General features: G+C 43.0%; 1 protein-coding gene across 3 annotated transcripts in view; it reads right to left on the bottom strand.

Moving 5' to 3' along the window:
• LOC124134186 (alpha-2-macroglobulin-like) overlaps window positions 1-19971 on the bottom strand; it is an 82099-nt gene that overhangs the window by 18155 nt on the left and 43973 nt on the right. For 2 of the 3 annotated variants that reach the window (XM_046498898.2, XM_046498897.2), the window contains exons 4-18: window positions 19706-19758; window positions 18946-19015; window positions 18070-18183; window positions 17387-17471; window positions 14778-14877; window positions 13897-14014; window positions 13416-13531; window positions 11899-12075; window positions 10240-10458; window positions 9365-9662; window positions 5667-5920; window positions 3732-3881; window positions 3026-3116; window positions 1389-1474; window positions 575-653 (exon numbers count right to left, since the gene is read on the bottom strand). In XM_046498898.2, the coding sequence (XP_046354854.2) occupies window positions 575-653; window positions 1389-1474; window positions 3026-3116; window positions 3732-3881; window positions 5667-5920; window positions 9365-9662; window positions 10240-10458; window positions 11899-12075; window positions 13416-13531; window positions 13897-14014; window positions 14778-14877; window positions 17387-17471; window positions 18070-18183; window positions 18946-19015; window positions 19706-19758 (2010 nt within the window). The other variant, XM_046498899.2, reaches the window with a different exon arrangement.

Raw genomic sequence — 19971 nt, 5'->3', positions numbered from 1 at the left:
TCCATCTTTAGACAGACCTCAAGCCATCCATCTTTAGACAGACCCCAAGCCATCCATCTTTAGACAGACATCAAGCCATCCATCCCAAGATGACTTCATGCCATCCATCTTTAGACAGGCCTCAAGTCACCCATCTTTAGACAGACCCAAAGCCATCCATCTTTAGACAGACATCAAGCCATCCATCCCAAGATGACTTCATGCTATCCATCTTTAGACAGGCCTCAAGTCACCCATGCCAAGATGACCTCAAGCCATCAATCTTTAGACAGGCCTCAAGCTATCCATCTTTAGATAGACCTCAAGTCACCAATCCATAGATGGACCGGATAGATTTGTTTTACCCTGGTAGATGTATGCATCCTTTATTTATGTTTGAGGTTACACTGAACAACGTACCACCCATCACTAAACATACAGAGTGACAGTAATAGCGCTTCCTTATATTCACATTTCTTTTTGTTACTTCCATGCTAAGGCTATATTTATGAGTTTAAATATTGTCAATTACGTCTCACAAACTATCTCTAAAACTCTACTCAGTGAGTGTGTGAGTGTCAGTGACAGTCCTTACCCTCGTACAACACAGCATACTCCTTAGAACAGGGCCGCGTCTCCAGCAACATATTCGTCGCAACTGCCATCCCCATTTGCTGAAATAGTCAGTGAGTGAGTATGTTTTACGCCGCTTTTAGAAATATTCCAGCAATATCGCGGCGGGGGACACAAGAAACGGGCTTCACAAGAAATGGTCTTCACACATTGTACCCATATGAGAAACCGAACTCGGACTTTTGGCGTGACGAGCGAAAGATTAAGCAACTAGGCTACCATCGCCTCTTTGTTTAAATTACAAGGGTTCGTTTCACAAAGCAGTCTTACAGCCTATACCATCATAGCTCTACTTCCATATTTTAATACAGAATTACGACAATCGTATAGCTAAGATCACTGTTTGGAACAGGACCAAGATTTCTCAGTTGACGACAATGGATGATTGACAGACACAAGCAGAGCAGCAGATACTGTTTCCTGCCACATATGGTTTCCTTTGTTTTCTGAAACCTATCTTGCAATTCAGTAACAATCCAATATCTACAATCCAGTCAAGTCACCAAGTAAATAAACGCATCAGCGATAATCGCATTTTGGTGAGCACAAGATGGTAATCCGTTGATGAAGCAAAATATAACAAACTTCTCTCAGCTGACAAGATTTGAGGTTTTGAAGTGTCGTAATGTGGCATGAAAACGGAATCCAATTAGAAGTGACCATTCTTACTTCAACTTACTGGAACATAGCCTTAAGGCAAATCACTTGTCACATTCCATTAACAAGTCAATCGTCGTCTTGGTGAGAAAGGACCGAAATCTGTGTGCAATGCTCACCCTGAAAGCTTCGACGGCGTCAACGTATCGTGATGAGTAGTGCCACCATTCCCCATACATTTCGTGCTCCGGGGTGCGTTCCTCATCTGTAGAAAATTGTCATACACATTGTACAATCACATGTACAGGGCGCCCCTAGAACACTGTCACACACATTGTAGAACACTGTCACACACATTGTAAAACACTGTCACACACATTGTAGAACACTGTCATACACATTGTAGAACACTGTCACACACACTGTAGGCCACTGTCACACACATTGTAGAACACTGTCATACACATTGTAGAACACTGTCACACACACTGTAGGCCACTGTCACACACATTGTAGGCCACTGTCACACACATTGTAGGACACTGTCACATACATTGTAGGAAGCTGTCACACACATTGTAGAACACTGTCACACACATTGTAAAACACTGTCACACACATTGTAGAACACTGTCACACACATTGTAAAACACTGTCACACACATTGTAGAACACTGTCACACACATTGTAGGCCACTGTCACACACATTGTAGGCCACTGTCACACACATTGTAGGACACTGTCACATACATTGTAGGAAGCTGTCACGCACATTGTAAAACACTGTCACACACATTGTAAAACACTGTCACACACATTGTAAAACACTGTCACACACATTGTAGAACACTGTCACACACATTGTAGGACACTGTCACATACATTGTAGGAAGCTGTCACACACATTGTAGAACACTGTCACACGCATTGTAAAACACTGTCGCACACATTGTAAAACACTGTCACACACATTGTAGAACACTGTCATACACATTGTAGAACACTGTCACACACACTGTAGGCCACTGTCACACACATTGTAGAACACTGTCATACACATTGTAGAACACTGTCACACACACTGTAGGCCACTGTCACACACATTGTAGGCCACTGTCACACACATTGTAGGACACTGTCACATACATTGTAGGAAGCTGTCACACACATTGTAGAACACTGTCACACACATTGTAAAACACTGTCACACACATTGTAGAACACTGTCACACACATTGTAAAACACTGTCACACACATTGTAGAACACTGTCACACACATTGTAGGCCACTGTCACACACATTGTAGGCCACTGTCACACACATTGTAGGACACTGTCACATACATTGTAGGAAGCTGTCACGCACATTGTAAAACACTGTCACACACATTGTAAAACACTGTCACACACATTGTAAAACACTGTCACACACATTGTAGAACACTGTCACACACATTGTAGGACACTGTCACATACATTGTAGGAAGCTGTCACACACATTGTAGAACACTGTCACACGCATTGTAAAACACTGTCGCACACATTGTAAAACACTGTCACACACATTGTAGAACACTGTCACATACGTTGTAGGAAGCTGTCACACACATTGTAGAACACTGTCACACACATTGTAGAACACTGTCACACACATTGTAGGTCACTGTCACACACATTGTAGGAAGCTGTCACACACATTGTAGAACACTGTCACACACATTGTAGAACCCAATGTACAAAGAGCAGCAACTTGTGCTGTGCAGTGACAGATCGTTAACAAGTGTACCACTTTCTCGTTCCATGCAGTGTACTTACCGTTCACCTTTCGCTCACAGTATTCTTTGTCACGCTTATAGTAATGGTACTGTTCCCCGCCATTGCCGTATTTCTTTAGTATATCGAACATCTGAAGAAGACAAATATATATAAACAAGGACTGGTCGGCTCGGAGTGAGTAAACTGTGTCTGAGTGGTGTGTTATTGTTAAACTGCAGCGTGGTATCTCGGTGGGCTAGCACTATAAACTCCCTCACATACGTAACCCTCGGTAAACATTGCCATATACATGTATTTCCTGCCAATGAGATTTGGGTTTACGTGCCACATAGGCTCCGAATGTATCACATTTTTGTACAACCAAATAAATATTATGCTGCTAAACTTATGTTTTACATAGGAACAGCAATGATTAAAAATATATATAAATATTGATATACATGAACAAATAATTATGAAAATTGTACTTCTAATTTTCTGATACTATATCAAGTTCAGACAGTATGTACATTCGTCACCACACATTCCTCTCCATTACATGCAGGAAGGCGTGTCCCGGAATGACATGGTCATGGAGGAAGATCATAGTTTGATTGATTGTTTGATCGATTGATTGTTTGATCGATTGATTGTTTGATCGATTGATTGTTTGATCGATTGATCGATTGATCGATTGATTGATTGATTGATTGATTGATTGATTGATTGATTGATTGATTGATCGATCGATCGATTGATTGATTACCTTTTCAGGTGTCAACTGGTGGTCTCCTCCAAGAATATTAATACTTTTGTCAATCATTCCTATCGAGCAGAGTGATCCCGGTTCTGCTTGTAGCCGAAGAGTTGCCTCCCTTCCTGGTATGACTTTCTTCTCCAGGAAATCAAATTTCACCTGCAATGAGAACATATACGCCCCTGAGTCAAGGTTTGAGCCGATAGGACATAAATATCGCAGCCATGTTGGGTCTAGGACACAAAATACACCACTGCATGATTTCCCAGATATATGGGTGAGTGAGTGAGCGAGTGAGTGAGTGAATGCTGTGTTATGCCACTATTTCAACTACAAAACCCTGTATCTCGAACCTAGCCGGATCGTGTTGTAACTTCAACATGTCATGGGGGCGGTCGGGTAGCCTAGTGGTTAAAGCGTTTGCTCGTCACGCCGAAGACCCTGGTTCGATTCCCGACATGGGTACAATGTGTGAAGCCCAATTCTGGTGTCCCCCGCCGTGATATTGTTGGAATACTGCTAAAAGCGGCGTAAAACCATACTCAGTCAGTCAGTCAAGATGTCACGACAGTTGAGATAGGGAGCCATGGCCAGCCAAACAGATCACGTGACAGATCCCTAGCGATACGATTGCATACACGAGAAAAATCACACAACACGTGTATGCCATGATAAAAAAAAAGATTTTTTCGCAGGCAATGACCAATAACAATTTAACAACTGGTTCTAATTGCACTGTACATTTTAATGTATAAGTACAAAATTCGATAGTAAAGTCAAAGATAAGTCCAATGTTCGTGATAGCGCTGTGTATTCTTTATCTGACTTTCGAGATAGGTATTTAAATGTATATGTATTTGTATAGAGAGGCGGTCGAGATATCGGTACATTTGAGATAAATTGGTCTGACTATAGATTAATGTGTAATCGGGTCTTAACCGTCTAAACCAATGGTTGATAGCATAAGTAACGACGCCCGCCGTCGAGGTATAGTGGACACACATTCATTTCAAGACCACACAATCTACATTTCAGTCGATTCTGTAAACCAGTCGATTGTACTTAACGCAATTTCTACGAATGAATCCCCAGGGGGTCCAACATCCCCGAAACATCAATAGGAAGGGGATATGAGAGAACCTTACGTTCAACACACGCTGGGGTGTGATCAAGAATGAAGACCTTTCTGGCGTCTGGACCGCAGACATCGACAGACAACCAACTTCCGTTAAGGTATTAACGCCAAATTAACGCCAAAGATAGTGGCCTGTCTGGGGGGGGGGGGGGGGGGGGGGGGGGGATTGATAGCTAGGATTGCAAATTGGTGTTGATGTTGTCCCTCTTTTTGTTGTTGACATTATCAAGTGAAGAGTTTTGGGGTAGGGATATTCTACTCTATCAGGTTGCAAGCATTACCGCAAACTCTGCATTCAAACTGAAATACGGTTCGTATATTCAGTGAAACAAGCTTCCACACAAACCCACCTTCTGGACTTATTGCTTTGATCTTTGTCGGTGCCAATTATCGAGCTGGCGTCCATTTGCCCTTTGCTATTTCTATGCTTTTACCTGTCAGTGCTAATTACCCCCGGCCTCCCGTTTGCCCATTGTTCCATTTTTAATTTAGTCCTTGCTTCCAGTTGTCCATAACTATCAGCGCTAATTACTGTAAAGTGTTAGCTTCCATTGTCTATTGCTAATCACCTATCGGCGCCAATTATCTGTTGGCTTCCCTTGTTAAGTTTCCATTTTTTTTATTCTTATTACTTTTGTTGTCCTTACCTTCAATATGTATGCTCTCTGGCTCAGGGCATTCATTCACCTGATGAAGGTGTAAGTATAAACTTCGAAACGTTGTGTCCCTCATAATAAAGAAGATGACATCCATACATTCTCTTCCTTGTGTGTATCACTTCTAAATGCCTTTCAAACACGTGACCTCACCTTGTTCTTAAAGCACGCTTCTACGTCGAAGTTGATGCTGTCGGCCACGGTCTCCCCGTCGTCCCGGACGTAGTAGATTAGCAGACTAGCCTCTGGGGACATCTCCTCCGTCACCGGTACCCGGAGGGTGAAGTGGGACACGTGTCGTGAGGGGGGAGGGGGCGGAGGGGGTCCGGTTGGTCCGGCGGGTGGTTCCTCGCCACCCTCACCACCTTCCATCTCGTCAGACAGGTCATTACCAGCCATCTCCGCAGCTGAAACAGAAACAGTTTCGTCAGAACACAGTCAACACGATATGGCATCACTGTCTGCATGTCAATGAAATATTCCCAAACTGTTACATAGCAACGTTTAATACAGAGTTACGTCTTTTTGTTAAGAGGTTTACAAGTGTGTGTTGGGTGGGGACTGGGGTAGGATCGGATTATTGCAAAATATTTTAGGGTATGTATGGTGAAATATAAAATGAACATGAAGTAATCGTACTGATGGGAGTTACCTCCCTTTCTACATGTATCTACAAGCACATGACCATGTTACTACTACTAATTAGGGTTGGGACGAGTCCAAATTTACTACCCGCCCCCCTATTACCCTACCCTACCCGGGTACCCGCCCCCTTATTACCCGTTAGTGACTTGTAGTAACCGTAGAGGTCCAGATAAGTTTATTCATCAGAGAATACATCACATGACTAACCACGAGACCAGGTAGTCCTGTGGGTACCCGGGTCCTACTCTATACCCACCCTACCCGGGTACCCGAGTTACCCATCCCAGCCCTACTACTACTAATTAAAAAACTTGGCCTCGCCTGCGAGTTTTTTTGCGAGTTTGTTTATTATAATTAGTTACATGGCCCTGTGCTACACGCTCCTTCCCAGCACGTGACACCTTCGTTGCCCTCCCGGTATCATCGCTGCCATCAGTGTGGAAGCAGCCATTACAAGTATTTTGAATTTGCTCTCTAACCCTGAATGTAGTGACATATATATAATAGCTTTGTGTGTGTCCTTGGAATGCCATCATCGTCAATTTGGAAAAGGTTTGTGATTGACTTGCTATATTTAGCAGATGAATTTACGTTTTGTGTGTTTAATCGGATTGGTTCAAGATTGCAGACTAACGGGAAAGCACCCAGCATGCCTATTATATTCCTACTGTACCAATTACATGATAGCTGAAATAAAATAAAAGTTCAACTTGACAAACAAAGAAAGATATAGATTTTGGGAGAGTATTCGGCGTCAGGACAGTCATCATGTGTTTGTAAATATCAAAAGGACAAAACCCTTTCCATATTCATGAGTCGATTGTACGATTCTGACTATATCATGAGTATGTCTCTGTGAACCACTGTCAAACAGTAATGTGACTTCGGTCACAAACACATGCAAAGGCAAGTCAATTGTTCACCTGAAAAAATACGGGGACATACGGTACAAGTCAAATAAGGAATGCTTCGGACATCACTTTTGTCACTGATGCATCAAATTTGGAAATGTCCTCCACTCATGTCTACCAAAAAACTTTTTGAAAGCTTTACTGAGGTTTTCAATGTTGTAACCTTGATCAAACAACTTTAAAATCTTGGTAGAAAGAGCATGCTCAATTGCACCTCCAAAGTTGTGAAATGTAAACACCAAAGGCTGGAGCTGCAGGAAAATTGTTCGACATAAAGGGAAAGTTGACTAATGGAAAGTTGAAGTCATCCCTTTTGTACTACAGTCTTGTGGAGAGTGTTTTGTCACTCTGAATCTTTATGCATAGATCTACATATGGAACAGATGAGGCGGTCTCACTGGTCTCCTTTTTTTCTAGCTCAGGTGGGTAAAAAGTGAAAGGAACGATATCAGATTATCGATATACCTGAAGCTGACGTTAAACTTCTTGGCCAGATTATCTTCTATTGACTTTGCCAATCCTAGCAGAAATTCTGATTCAAAAGCTCAACGGGAAGGGGAGCACACTTGGTGTCAGTGGGGATGCCTACTTCTTGACTAAATATCTTTCCCCAAACCTTTACATAGATGTTATCAATGAGGAAGTCCAGCATTTCACGTACTGTTTTTTTCAGCAAACTTCAGATGGCATTTGCTTTCATTTTTGACAAATTGTCCTGAACCTCTAAAGATATATGTGTAACTGTATCTATGGTCACCACGTTTTGTAACAAAAGCCCCGCGGGTCAAGGCATAAAGATTTTCCCTATCTTTGTCATGTACTAAACATTTTTGATCATTTGGCTAAAAGTTTGTCTGATAGCGAGGCAGTTGGGTATGTAGTTACATGGGCGGTCAAAGAGGTGGACTTTTCATTGTCATAGTTTCCATCTTGTTTGTCGATGGTTGTCTGACCTGCAACTTACAGCTAGCTACCTACACTCACCTATACCAGACGCCCGCTTTCTCCTCAAACCAAAAGGTCTGAAAATAGCCGCTTGGATAGGCTCTTCTCCGTATATATCCTCAGATATCTGGTTTCTACCTCTATCATCCTCATCGTATTCATCGTATTCATCATAATCATCATCATCATCATCGTCATATTCATCATATTCATCGTAACCATAATCATCATTTCCTAAATCATCTGCATCCCCGTTACTGCAATTATCCTTAGAATTCATTTGTCCCTCTTTTGAGGTCTCATTTCCCATCTCCGAAAGAGTATTTCCCATATCACCCCCATCACCTCCCCGCGAACCGTTGCCTCCTACACCCACGGTTCTCACATCAGATAGGGCGTGGTCAGAGGGGTCACTATGTGTCGTTAGATTATCTGTACCGGACTTGTCAATATCTTGCACATCTGTATCGTTTTCGTTTCCCTCCGATTGGTCATTTTGTATTTCCCCTCCCAACCCTTGACTGACATTAGCCTGTTTATCAACCGCTTTATTTAGCGCGCCTCTCACAGGTTGAACAGTTACTTTTCCATCGTTGGTTAAACGGTCACTCCTAGTAACATCATCATCACGCGTGTGGTCCCCTTCTTCATGTGTTTGTTTCCCCGATTCAAGCGTATAATTTCCCTCTTCTTGAGTTCGATTTCCCTCATTATATGGTAACATCTTCTCCCTGGCATCACTAGTATGCTCAGATGTATCGTTGGTGTCAGTCAGTGTGATTTCATCCTCTCCATGCGTGCTATTTCCATCCTCTCTCCTACTGTGTACTTCATGCGTGTTATTTCCATCCTCTCTCCTACTATGTACTTCATGCGTGTTATTTGCCTCATGCACAGGATCTGACTCTTCTAATGTGTAATTCCCTAAGGCACCGCCACCACCCTTATCATGAACAGCATCACCACCACCCTCGTCATGCACTTTACCGCCAGCATCTTCATCATGCACGGACCCGCCACCAGCATTTTCATGCAGGGTACCGCCACCCGCCTCTTCATGCAGGGTACCACCACCCTCTTCGTGCACATCACCGCCAACACCCTCATCATGCACGACATCACCACCAGCCTCTTCATGTGCAGCAGCACCATCATCACTCTCCACATGCGTGTCATCCCTCTCATGCTGGGAGCTAGTGTCGTTTGCGGTGTAATTCCCCTGATTGTCAGCTCCGTGTACATGCTTGCCACCACCCTCCTCAAACGTGTAATTTCCCTCACGAGTTTTGTTGTCATGCTTCATCTGTTCCCCCTCCTCTTCCTCCCCATCCCTCATCTGTTCCAACTCACCGATAACAGGTGCCCGTTTCCTCCGCACCCCCAGAGACTGGTACAGTCCACCCTGCTGCATTACTCCCGCCGACATCTCCGCGGGAGGGTCTACAATTTCGATAGCCTCCCCTTCTTTCTGGGCACCTTCATCCCCGCCCTCCTCTGCATCTCCCTCCCCAATCTCTGGGGGCGGGGACGGGTCAGGTACCTTCTGGAGGCACGATGCCATTGGAACCTCCAGGAACTCCGTGGAGTCGTGCTTCAGGAAGTGGTGCATTTTGTGTCCAGTATGCAGGATTCGACCACGGGACATCACCTGGATGTGGGAGCAGATAGTAAAGGTAAGTTGTCAGGTATGATAAACAACATATCATGTAAATTGTTTGATAGGTATTACTTAGAAGTTGACGGACGACAAAGTAGACACATTTTATGTATAACAAGCTCTTTATTTACTTTAAATGCGATGTTTCGGTATAGATTCTTATACCGTTGTCAAACAAGGCTTACATGCATCTGGCGTCTGGTAGTTTTATCTCTACCCAAAACGGTTTACCTCACGTTAATCCTTTCCTTTTTCATCCCGTTTACTTTCTCGGGAAGTATACGAGACACACACTCTGTATTTACACTTTACACTCAGGTATTTAACGATCTGACTTTTGAATAATGTCAAATATCTCCATACCGCAATGACATCACTACAACGTCAACATAAACTTGCAACACAGCAATGTTACAATGTCACAATAATAATGTATTACAACAATGTCACAATAATGTCAAAACAATGTCACAATAATGTCAAAACAATGTCACAATAATGTCACAACAATGTCACATTACAACAATGATGCACACAGTAGAAGTATGCCGGGCCCAGCCTGACTTGCCTGGTAGTAGAACTTGGTGTATGTGTTGAGGGTGGTGGTGTACGGGACGGTCACTTCCAGCTCTCCGCCACACGACACGGTGCGGCTCTGGCGGGGAATGGCGATGTAGCTGAGCGAGGGGGAGTACCATTGTTTCACCGTCTTGTATGCCCGGGGCATATACAGGGTGTTGGAGAGCCCGTAGTAAGTGGACGCGTCGGCGTATAGGACTGCCTTCGCCTGAAAAGGAAGCAATTAATGGACTAGACCAAGTATAGAGTTAATGTTGCAATGGGTACATTTATCCCTGGTGAATTGTCATCTGAAATTTACTGTTTGATGACAAGTGTATTTAAAGAAAAGGTAGTCCTGACAGTTTATTTCGGATGCAAACTTATTGTGTTTGGCGTCTATTTACATATATGTCACTTGTAGATTTGGTAGGTCTCAATTGAATTTGATTGACCCATCAGAATCAAGTATTATGAAATATCTCGGTAGAATGTTTATGGAAATAGAAAGGCCAAGAACGAAGACACATTAACAGACATCTCACTGGACAGTGGAAGATCAGTGGTTTCGCTCTATCATGGCGTGTCACTGTCATGGCGTGTCACTATCATGGCGTGGCACCGACATGGCGTGGCACTATCATGGCGTGTCACTGTCAAGGCGTGTCACTGTCATGGTGTGCCACTGTCGTGGCGTGTCACTGTCGTGGCGTGTCACTGTCAAGGCGTGTCACTATCAAGGCGTGTCACTGTCATGGTGTGCCACTGTCAAGGCGTGTCACTGTCGTGGCGCGTCACTGTCAAGGCGTGTCACTGTCAAGGCGTGTCACTGTCAAGGCGTGTCACTGTCAAGGCGTGTCACTGTCGTGGCGTGTCACTGTCAAGGCGTGTCACTGTCGTGGCGTGTCACTGTCGTGGCGCGTCACTGTCGTGGCGTGTCACTGTCATGGTGTGCCACTGTCATGGTGTGCCACTGTCATGGTGTGCCACTGTCATGGCGTGTCACTGTCGTGGCGTGTCACTGTCAAGGCGTGTCACTGTCAAGGCGTGTCACTGTCATGGTGTGCCACTGTCAAGGCATGTCACTGTCATTGCGTGTCACTGTCGTGGCGCGTCACTGTCAAGGCGTGTCAATATCATGGTGTGCCACTGTCAAGGCGTGTCACTGTCAAGACCTGTCACTGTCGTGGCGTGTCACTGTCATGGCGTGTCACTATCATGGCGTGTCACTGTCGAGGTGTGTCACTGTCGTTGCGCGTCAATGTCAATGCGTGTCAGTATCATGGTGTGCCACTGTCAAGGCGTGCCACTGTCAAGGCATGTCACTGTCATTGCGTGTCACTGTCATGGCGTGTCTCTACCAAGGCGTGTCACTGTCAAGGCGTGTCAGCGTTATACCGAGGTAAACCTACACCTACGTAATGCAGGTCGTAGACGTGTACCACATTAGATAAAACCCAGGAACAGGATTATGGTCCTGAAACATCAAGAATCATAATGGGGAAGATCTTGGATTCGAACCCACGATCAGTACATCCTGGCACATATAAGGGGTGTAACTACGTACAAATTGCGGTGCTTTAGGCAAGTTGGCCACCGTGGACTCTGGTACAGAAGGACAACTACATAGGGTCTGAATATGCCTTTATGCTACTGTAACAGACATTACATCAATGCTGAAGTCTTGTGTCTTCTCGGTGATGATGTCACACACACTGAAGTGGATGATGCCGTCACTGTCAGAGGTGTAGTTGTTGGAGAGACGTATGTCGTTACGGTAGTCCACCAGTGACACTTCGATCAGCTCTCCAGGTGCTGGCTTTCCGTCGGGAGTCGTTACCACCGCCTAGAAACAGAAGACAGTAGTTCAGTCGTTCAATGCTGGTGGAGATGGTGGTGATAGTGATGGGGACGCTAATAAATGGGTTACTTGTGATTCAATCAGTTAACGCTGGTGCTACTTCCTCCGATTCTCGGTGTGTTTCTGTGTATGTACTATGTACTAGTGGGGTAGGACTTGCATACTGAGATGTGTCTTACTAATTACATGGGCCATAGTATAATCACTCACGTTGGTGTATGGTACACTACAGCAGTGTGAAGTTTTCAGTAAATCTGTGTAAGTGCTGTTGATGATGTGGTTATTGATGGTGTTGTTGTTGACGATGATGTGGTTATTGATGATGTCGTTATTGATGTGGTTGATGATGTGGTAATTGATGTTGTTGATAATGTGGTTATTGATGTTGATGTTGTTGATGATGTTGATGATGTTGGTTATTGATATTGATGTTGTTAGTGATGATGTGATTGTTGATATTGTTGATGATATGGTTATTGATATTGTTGTTGTTGATAATGTGATTGTGGATGTTGTTGATGATGTGATTGTGGATGCTGTTGTTGGTGATGATGTGGTTTTCGATGTTGATGTTGTTGATGATATGATTGTTGATTTTGATGTTGTCATTGTTGATGTTGTTGTTGATGTGATTATTTATATGATGTTGTTGGTGATGATGTGGTTATCGATGTTGATGTTGTTGATGATATTGCTGTTGATTGAGATGTTGTCATTGTTGATGTTGGTGATGATGTGGTTATTAATATTGATGTTGTTGGTGATGATGTGGTTATTAGTATTGATGTTGTTGTTGATGTTGTGGTTATTGATATTGATTTTGTTGATGATATGATTGTTGATGATATGATTGTTGATGTTGTTGATGATATGGTTATTGATATTGTTGTTGTTGATAATGTTGTTGATGATGTGATTGTTGATGTTGTTGATGATGTGGTTGTGGATGTTGTTGTTGATGATGTTGTTGATGATATGGTTATTGATATTGTTGTTGTTGATGATGTGATTGTTGTTGATGTTGTTGATGATGTGGTTGATGATGTGGTTGCGGATATTGTTGTTGTTGATATGGTTATTGATATTCATGTTGTTGTTGATGATGTGGTTATTGATGTTGACGTTGATGATAGTTAACAGTCAGCTAATACTGGTGAAGATGAAGTTGTTCTAAAGTTTTGTTCAATGAATGTTTATAAAATGTACCAGCAATATAAACACGTTGTGGTCTTTATGATCCATAGTGCAAGCAGTGTATTTAAAATATGAAACATTTCAAACAGTATTCAGCCGTAAAACATACGCCTGATTAGAAGGATACTCACGCGACCATGGTAAGGGAAGATTGGCTTAAAGAACCCATTTGTGTCGTCTTCGAGCGTGATCTTAAGGGGGTCATAGGAAACCGCCGGGCCGGTGCTTGTCTTGTTGACAACGGCAGCTGAACAGAACGCATCAGTTTGCGTTAATATTGTTAAAAGAATAAACAAAAACATACACTAGTAAGAAAACGTTCCAAATCAGGAGAAAGCATAATGGTTTCACTGGAAATTTCTATACTATTAAAAGACGGTTACGTATTTTGCTCACAATAAAAAGAACAAGAATTAATAAATGGCTTTTCATCTAAAAAGCACAATCTTTTTCATTATTAAAAGAATAAGCCTGGCAGATGACATACCTGTAAAAAAAAAAATCAAATCAAACGAATAATACTTTTACTGGCAAGTAGCTCTTCTCTTATACACTTAGTTCGGATGTACAAAATAGACAAAGCCATTAATTATTTATTAGTCGTTACTACACCTGTATTAATTTCCCGAACAGAGGCGTTGATCTGGAGCTTGGAACCATACAAGTAGTACTTTTTATTGGCCATCTCCACCTCGCTGGTGTTGACAGAGAACTTGTAGCAGCCATCGAACTGGTGAAAGATTCATCACTGTACAACTCACAGGCTACAGAGGGGGAGAAATGTAACACTATGCCACTAAAACAGGCATCCTACTGGTGTGGGGCTATCAACTATCCATTACAAATACAACATGACCGTCGCGGTTACATAGAGGACACGAGCTGTTTGATGCTCTCATTGGTAATATCAAGGCATGTCAGCGTAACGTGGGAGCAAAGTGATGCCGGTGTTAAACGTTTACACCTTTTGGTATATATACTCGCGAGCACTGCACAGCGCGGGCTAACATAGAAGGTGAGGTGAAATGGCTTTAGAGTCGCGTTCAATTGTTACACATATTTTGTTTCTTTGTTGTTTAACGCCGCACTGAGCAATATTCCAGCTATATGATGGCGGTTTGTAAGTTATGGAGTCTGGACCAGACAATCCAGTGATTTACATCATGAGTATCGATGTACATAATTTGGAAACGATGACATGCATCAATCAAGTCAGCGAGCCTGACCCCCCGATCCCGTTAGTCGCCTCTTACGACAAGCATAGTCGATTTGTATGGCAAGCATGGGTTGCTGAAGACCTATTCTACCCCGGATCTTCACGGGTACACACGTTTCTAGCGCCAAAGGGACGCAACTCTGCACAGCAATTTATGAATTTTCAGAACGTAAAAAGCAAAGTGCATGTTAAATATAGATGACGTATTCAGAACACCACCCAATCCTACAGTCAATGCTAATATAGAGTGACGTTCAGCCCCATCTCTCTGCCTTACCTTGACGGTTTCCCTGTGGCACGGGCGTTCTGTTGACTGGTAGCTGGTGAGACACACCTCCAGGCTCACGTACCCCATCACTGGCTTGCCGTACGTGTATCTACAACAGTAGGGAGTGAGTTCTGTTGTATACGGAAGCTTTTTATTGACACTTTTTCTATTTTTCTTGAAATTTCAAGATAGTCATTTCAAGATCATTATCTTGATATTCAACTTAGTATCTTTAAATTTCAAAATAATAAGGTGAATTTTCAGGTTATAATCTTAACATTTCAAGTTATTATCTTGCAAATTTCAACTAAGTACGTATCTTGAAATTTCAATATAATTTCAAATTAGTGTAAGAACTTTTAAGAAATAAATTTTACGACGCTTTCAGCAATATTCCAGACACATATCGACAGAGATACTAAGAATAGGCTTCACATATTGTACCCGCTTGGGATGTCATGCACCGGGTGTCCACGTTGTGAGGAACAAGTACACTGCATGTTAAATGATGTAAGTGGGTACGTGAGTGAGTGAGACTGGGGTTTAAAGCCCCTTGGGCAGTATTTCAGTACATAACGGTGTCCGCTTGTCATGGAAGTAATTCGGGTCTGAGCCGCTTGACACTTTCGTACAACCCATGAGCAGGAGAAAGGTGCTGACAAACCTAGAAACTATTAGGGCGAATCTAGGATTCCAACCGATGATGCGGGACGCAAATTGCATCGCCTTAAACAACTTGGTCACACGTGCACCCGTTACGTAATGTAATATACAGTGAGTGAGTGAATGGTGTTCTACGCCGTTTGCAGGGCAATACTACGCCATATGTACATCACTGCGACATGAGACCCGCGAAGAATCGGGGTAGAATAGGTCTTCAGAAACCCATGCTTGCCGTAAAAAGCGACTATGCCTGTCGTTAGAGGCGACTAACGGGATCGGGTGGTCAGGCTCGCTGACTTGGTGGATGCATGTCATCGTTTCAAAATTGTGTACATCGATGCTCATGATGTCAATCACTGGATTGTCTGGTCTAGACTCCATTATTTACAAACCGCCGTCATATTGCTGGAATATTGCCGAGTGCGGCGTTAAACAACAAAGAAACAAAGAAACAAACACGGCGACATGTAATCGAGTCATGACCACATAAACCAGTGGTTGATAGCTCAAGCACCGATGCACGCTGTAGGATATGTAGGCTGTAACACGCGTACGTTGGGACCACCCGATTCCAAGTCTACTCATCTCTGCTGTACGATACTTTCTGTTCAGGAATCCGCAGGGTTTCATTGTCAAATGTGCTTTCAGAAACTATACATTCAAACGCCAATGACATCTAAGAATTCAATTTCTGCCTCCATGTTTCCATACAGTCAACTTCAAGTGTATCACAGATCATTACTAATCCCCCGCGGAACCGTAGCGTGGGAATTTATATTACATGAAACTGACTTGCAAGTAAAATCCGAAGCTGAATGTCAAAGAGTAACGCCTGCATACATATGTAGTTGGGACGCAGGGTGACGAGATTGTGAAACGATGTTCCCGAGCTCAATTCAGACGACATGTATGGAAATAGGTTTAAATTTATTCATAGTTTCAGCAGAACATAATTCTTTTTTGATATCTGAAGACACAACGAAGAAGACAGTCTATTTTGGACTACATGACACTCAGATTTGAAATTGTTTAGATGATCCACTATCCCTTTAATAATACTGTTTGTTGTTGATGTTGTCGTTTGTTACTGACCGCCGCTCTCAGCATTGTTCCAGCTCCAGCTCCAGCTATCTGGCAGTGGCATGTAGTCGATCCTAAACCAGACTGACCAGTGATTGATGTTATGTGCACCTCCCCCGCCATGAAGTACGAAGATGTGCGATCAACCTACGCACTTATCCACCAGAGCAAACTAGTCGCCTCTTACGATCAGCATATGCATGTGTACTTAAAGTTACTACCCACGGAGCCCACATGAGGTTGATAGCATGAACACCAATCACGAGGTTCAGGTATGATGGCACACAATCTGTCAGGTCACGTATCCTTACCACCAGTCCTCACTAGTCGCATACAGTTCGCTGTAATATTGCTGATTTAGGCGTTAAACAACAAACAAACAAACAAACAAACCATCATGAGCATGGGAGTGGGAAGCTATCTTCCCGGTATCTCCACTGCGTCAGTAATATTCGCCTCAATAACTCTGATCAATACTGATTTCGATGACTGCAAGTCAAACTTCACTTGGCTTAAATATATGAAGACACATCACGGTGGCTGGTAAAGGAGAGAGTTTGGACCAGAGAAACTAGTGGTTGATAGCATGAGCCACGACCCACCGAGTGAATCCCTTTGGTAAATTAATTATTATGGACATGCGGGATGTGACACTTTAAAGACTGCGTGTATGGTAAATTAATATACTATTCAAATTTTGATAGTGATAATCAGATATGTCAGTTTAATATTAAATATACACTTGACACTAGTATGAGAATTATTTTGTGTACAAAAGAAAAATAAAACATATCCCTATCGAAGGTGAAGTGGGATATATCAGGCAACAGGATAACGAACAGTCAGCTGTTGTGGACGCTCAGGAAAGTACGTACTCGGCGCAGACTTTGCCGTCAATGGTGGAGGCGTTGGACAACAGGAAGGGTGGCGGTGTGATCTGGACATCAAACCGGGGTAGCACTGTGGGTAAAAAGGGAGGTCACTTAGCATGGTGCGTGGATGAGTGAGTTGGGTTTGGTATTTCAGTTACAGTAAACTACGGTTATAACGAACTCAAAGGGATCATTAATGTTAGTTCGTTATAACCGCAGTTCGTTATGAGCATATATGCAGCATATATACAGCAAGTGGTCGGGACAAAAAAATAAGTTCGTTATATCCGTCAGTTCGTTATAAGCGTGTTCGTTATAAACGTAATTTACTGTAGATCATGGAGTGTCTGCTTTAGTGCTCGAGCACGGCATGGTGCTGACTGATCGTTGTTGGTTGTTGGCTTGAAATGATGAGTGTGGCGTCGACTGTATACCCTTTACTGTTTGATAGTCACATGAGACGTGAGTTGAAATCTCACAGGTTATGGAATAGACTAAAATCTTCAGAACTAAATTCTATTACATTCATTTTGAAAGGAAAAAACATTCCTCCTCAGGCTACCGTTTTGGGGGATTGTTTTAAATAATGAAAGCGCTGGACAGGCTGGGGATTTTGGAAAATATAGGGATGTTGTGGGTGACACAATATTGTGTCTGTACACATCCCGGAAACGTGGGTACCTTACCGTACTCTTGCACCTGGAAGGGCTGGGACGTGGTCTCACCGTCCAGGGTGACGTCGATAGTCCATTCCCCAAACGTGGGCTCTGCAGGCATGGGGTACTTGAAGCTGGTCACTCCTGGAAACACGGCGATGGGAACAATTAGGACAAAATATATTAACCTTGAGAGTTCCATCCGTGACCGCCTCATTTTAATCTTGGTGTTTTAATATCGTAATTCAATTCCAGTCCTGTAGCAAGCGCCCCCTGTGGCAAATTACAACCGATTTAAAAAAAAACAGAGTGTTTTCCGTTTCAAAAAGTTCATTATCATGGCTGACAATATAGCCCAAGGGATGAAATGAGACTTGAGACTATATATATATTATTTATATTGTATTTATAAGTGTTTGTGTGAGTGTGAGTGTGAGTGTGAGAGTGTGTGTGTGTGTGTGTGTGTGTGTGTGTGTGTGTGTGTGTGTGTGTGTGTGTGTGTGTGTGTGTGTGTGTGTGTGTGTGTGTGTGTGTGTGTGTGTGTGTGTGTGTGTGTGTGTGTGTGAGAGAGGGGGGAGGGAGGGAGGGGGTGGGGGGAGAGAGAGAGGTAGGGTGTGTGTGTGTGTGTGTGTGAGAGAGAGAGAGGGGGTGGGGGGAGAGAGAGAGGTAGGGTGTGTGTGTTGGAGTGAATGAGTGGATGCATGAGTAAGAGTTAGAGTGTATATACGTGTGAGAGAGTGAATGTGCATGTTTTAGTGTGTGTATACGTGTGAGAGAGTGAATGTGCATGTTTTAGTGTGTGTATACGTGTGAGAGAGTGAATGTGCATGTATTAGTGTGTGTTTGACAAAAAATATATTATTCATTGTACAAACACACAAGAACATGTTGACATGCGTTACTGACCTTGACATTCAACATTCAGCCATTGTTTGACTCTTATGTCGTTCGGAGTTTTTATGAAGATGCTCTGAATCTAAACAGAAAGTAAATCACCCATTTGTAACACTTCATAAAATAATAATATGACGATATTAACAATGCTTTTTGTAAGTTGAGCTTAATTGTGAAAACGATAACGTTGTTGACATTACATGGAGTTGGTGTCAGCCATCGCAACCATTGCCAGAACACCGCCATCTCTCCGAGATCATGTATTATACTGTTTCAGGTGAGGTGAAATTGGGTTTAACGTCGCGTCCAAGATTATTGCACTTACATAGCGACGTGCATGCACGTGTGTGTGTGTGTGTGTGTGTGTGGCTGCTTGTACTAGACCGGACTGATGCCGATTTATAGTGCTAGCTCACTGAGATACCATGCCTCATTTTAACATGAATACCCCACTCAGGCACAGTATACTGACTCCGAGCCGACCAGTCCTTGTTTTAGCCCCTTAATGTTGAGCGCCAGACAGGGTAACAAGTACCATCTTTTAACGTCTTTTGGTATGACGCGGCCGGGGATCGAACCCCGGACACTCCGCTCTCCGGGCGGACGCTCTATAATACTGTCTCAGAAACGATTTCTATGAATACTGAACGTTAAAACATGTTTCACTTTTCTTAAATTGAATTGTGGATCCACAAAATTAATATACAACTGTATTGTATGAAAAAACAAGCCATCAACTTGGTAAATGTGACTTAGTGCTACGGCTGCCTACCACGCCAGTCCTTGTCTTGAGATCCCTCGTTAGTGTTAGAACACGGAACTGCACTGAAAAAGAAATCAATAATTATAAGGAACATCCTGGAAAATGACATAACAAGAACCTAATTTTCCGTATTGTCGGGAAAAATTCCGTAATTAGAGGCGAAAATTATGTTTCATGCGTTCCTGATCAAATCCGTCTGACAGGGGCACATCATTTATCGCCCATTATCTAGTGCACTGTGTCATCGGGTGTGTTGCCGAGCGCTTCCTTGTGTA

The sequence above is a fragment of the Haliotis rufescens genome, unplaced genomic scaffold (assembly GCF_023055435.1).
Source record: "Haliotis rufescens isolate VD_foot unplaced genomic scaffold, xgHalRufe1.0.p SCAF_1, whole genome shotgun sequence".
NCBI lineage: Eukaryota > Metazoa > Mollusca > Gastropoda > Lepetellida > Haliotidae > Haliotis > Haliotis rufescens.
This window is presented reverse-complemented; position numbering and strand designations above follow the sequence as displayed.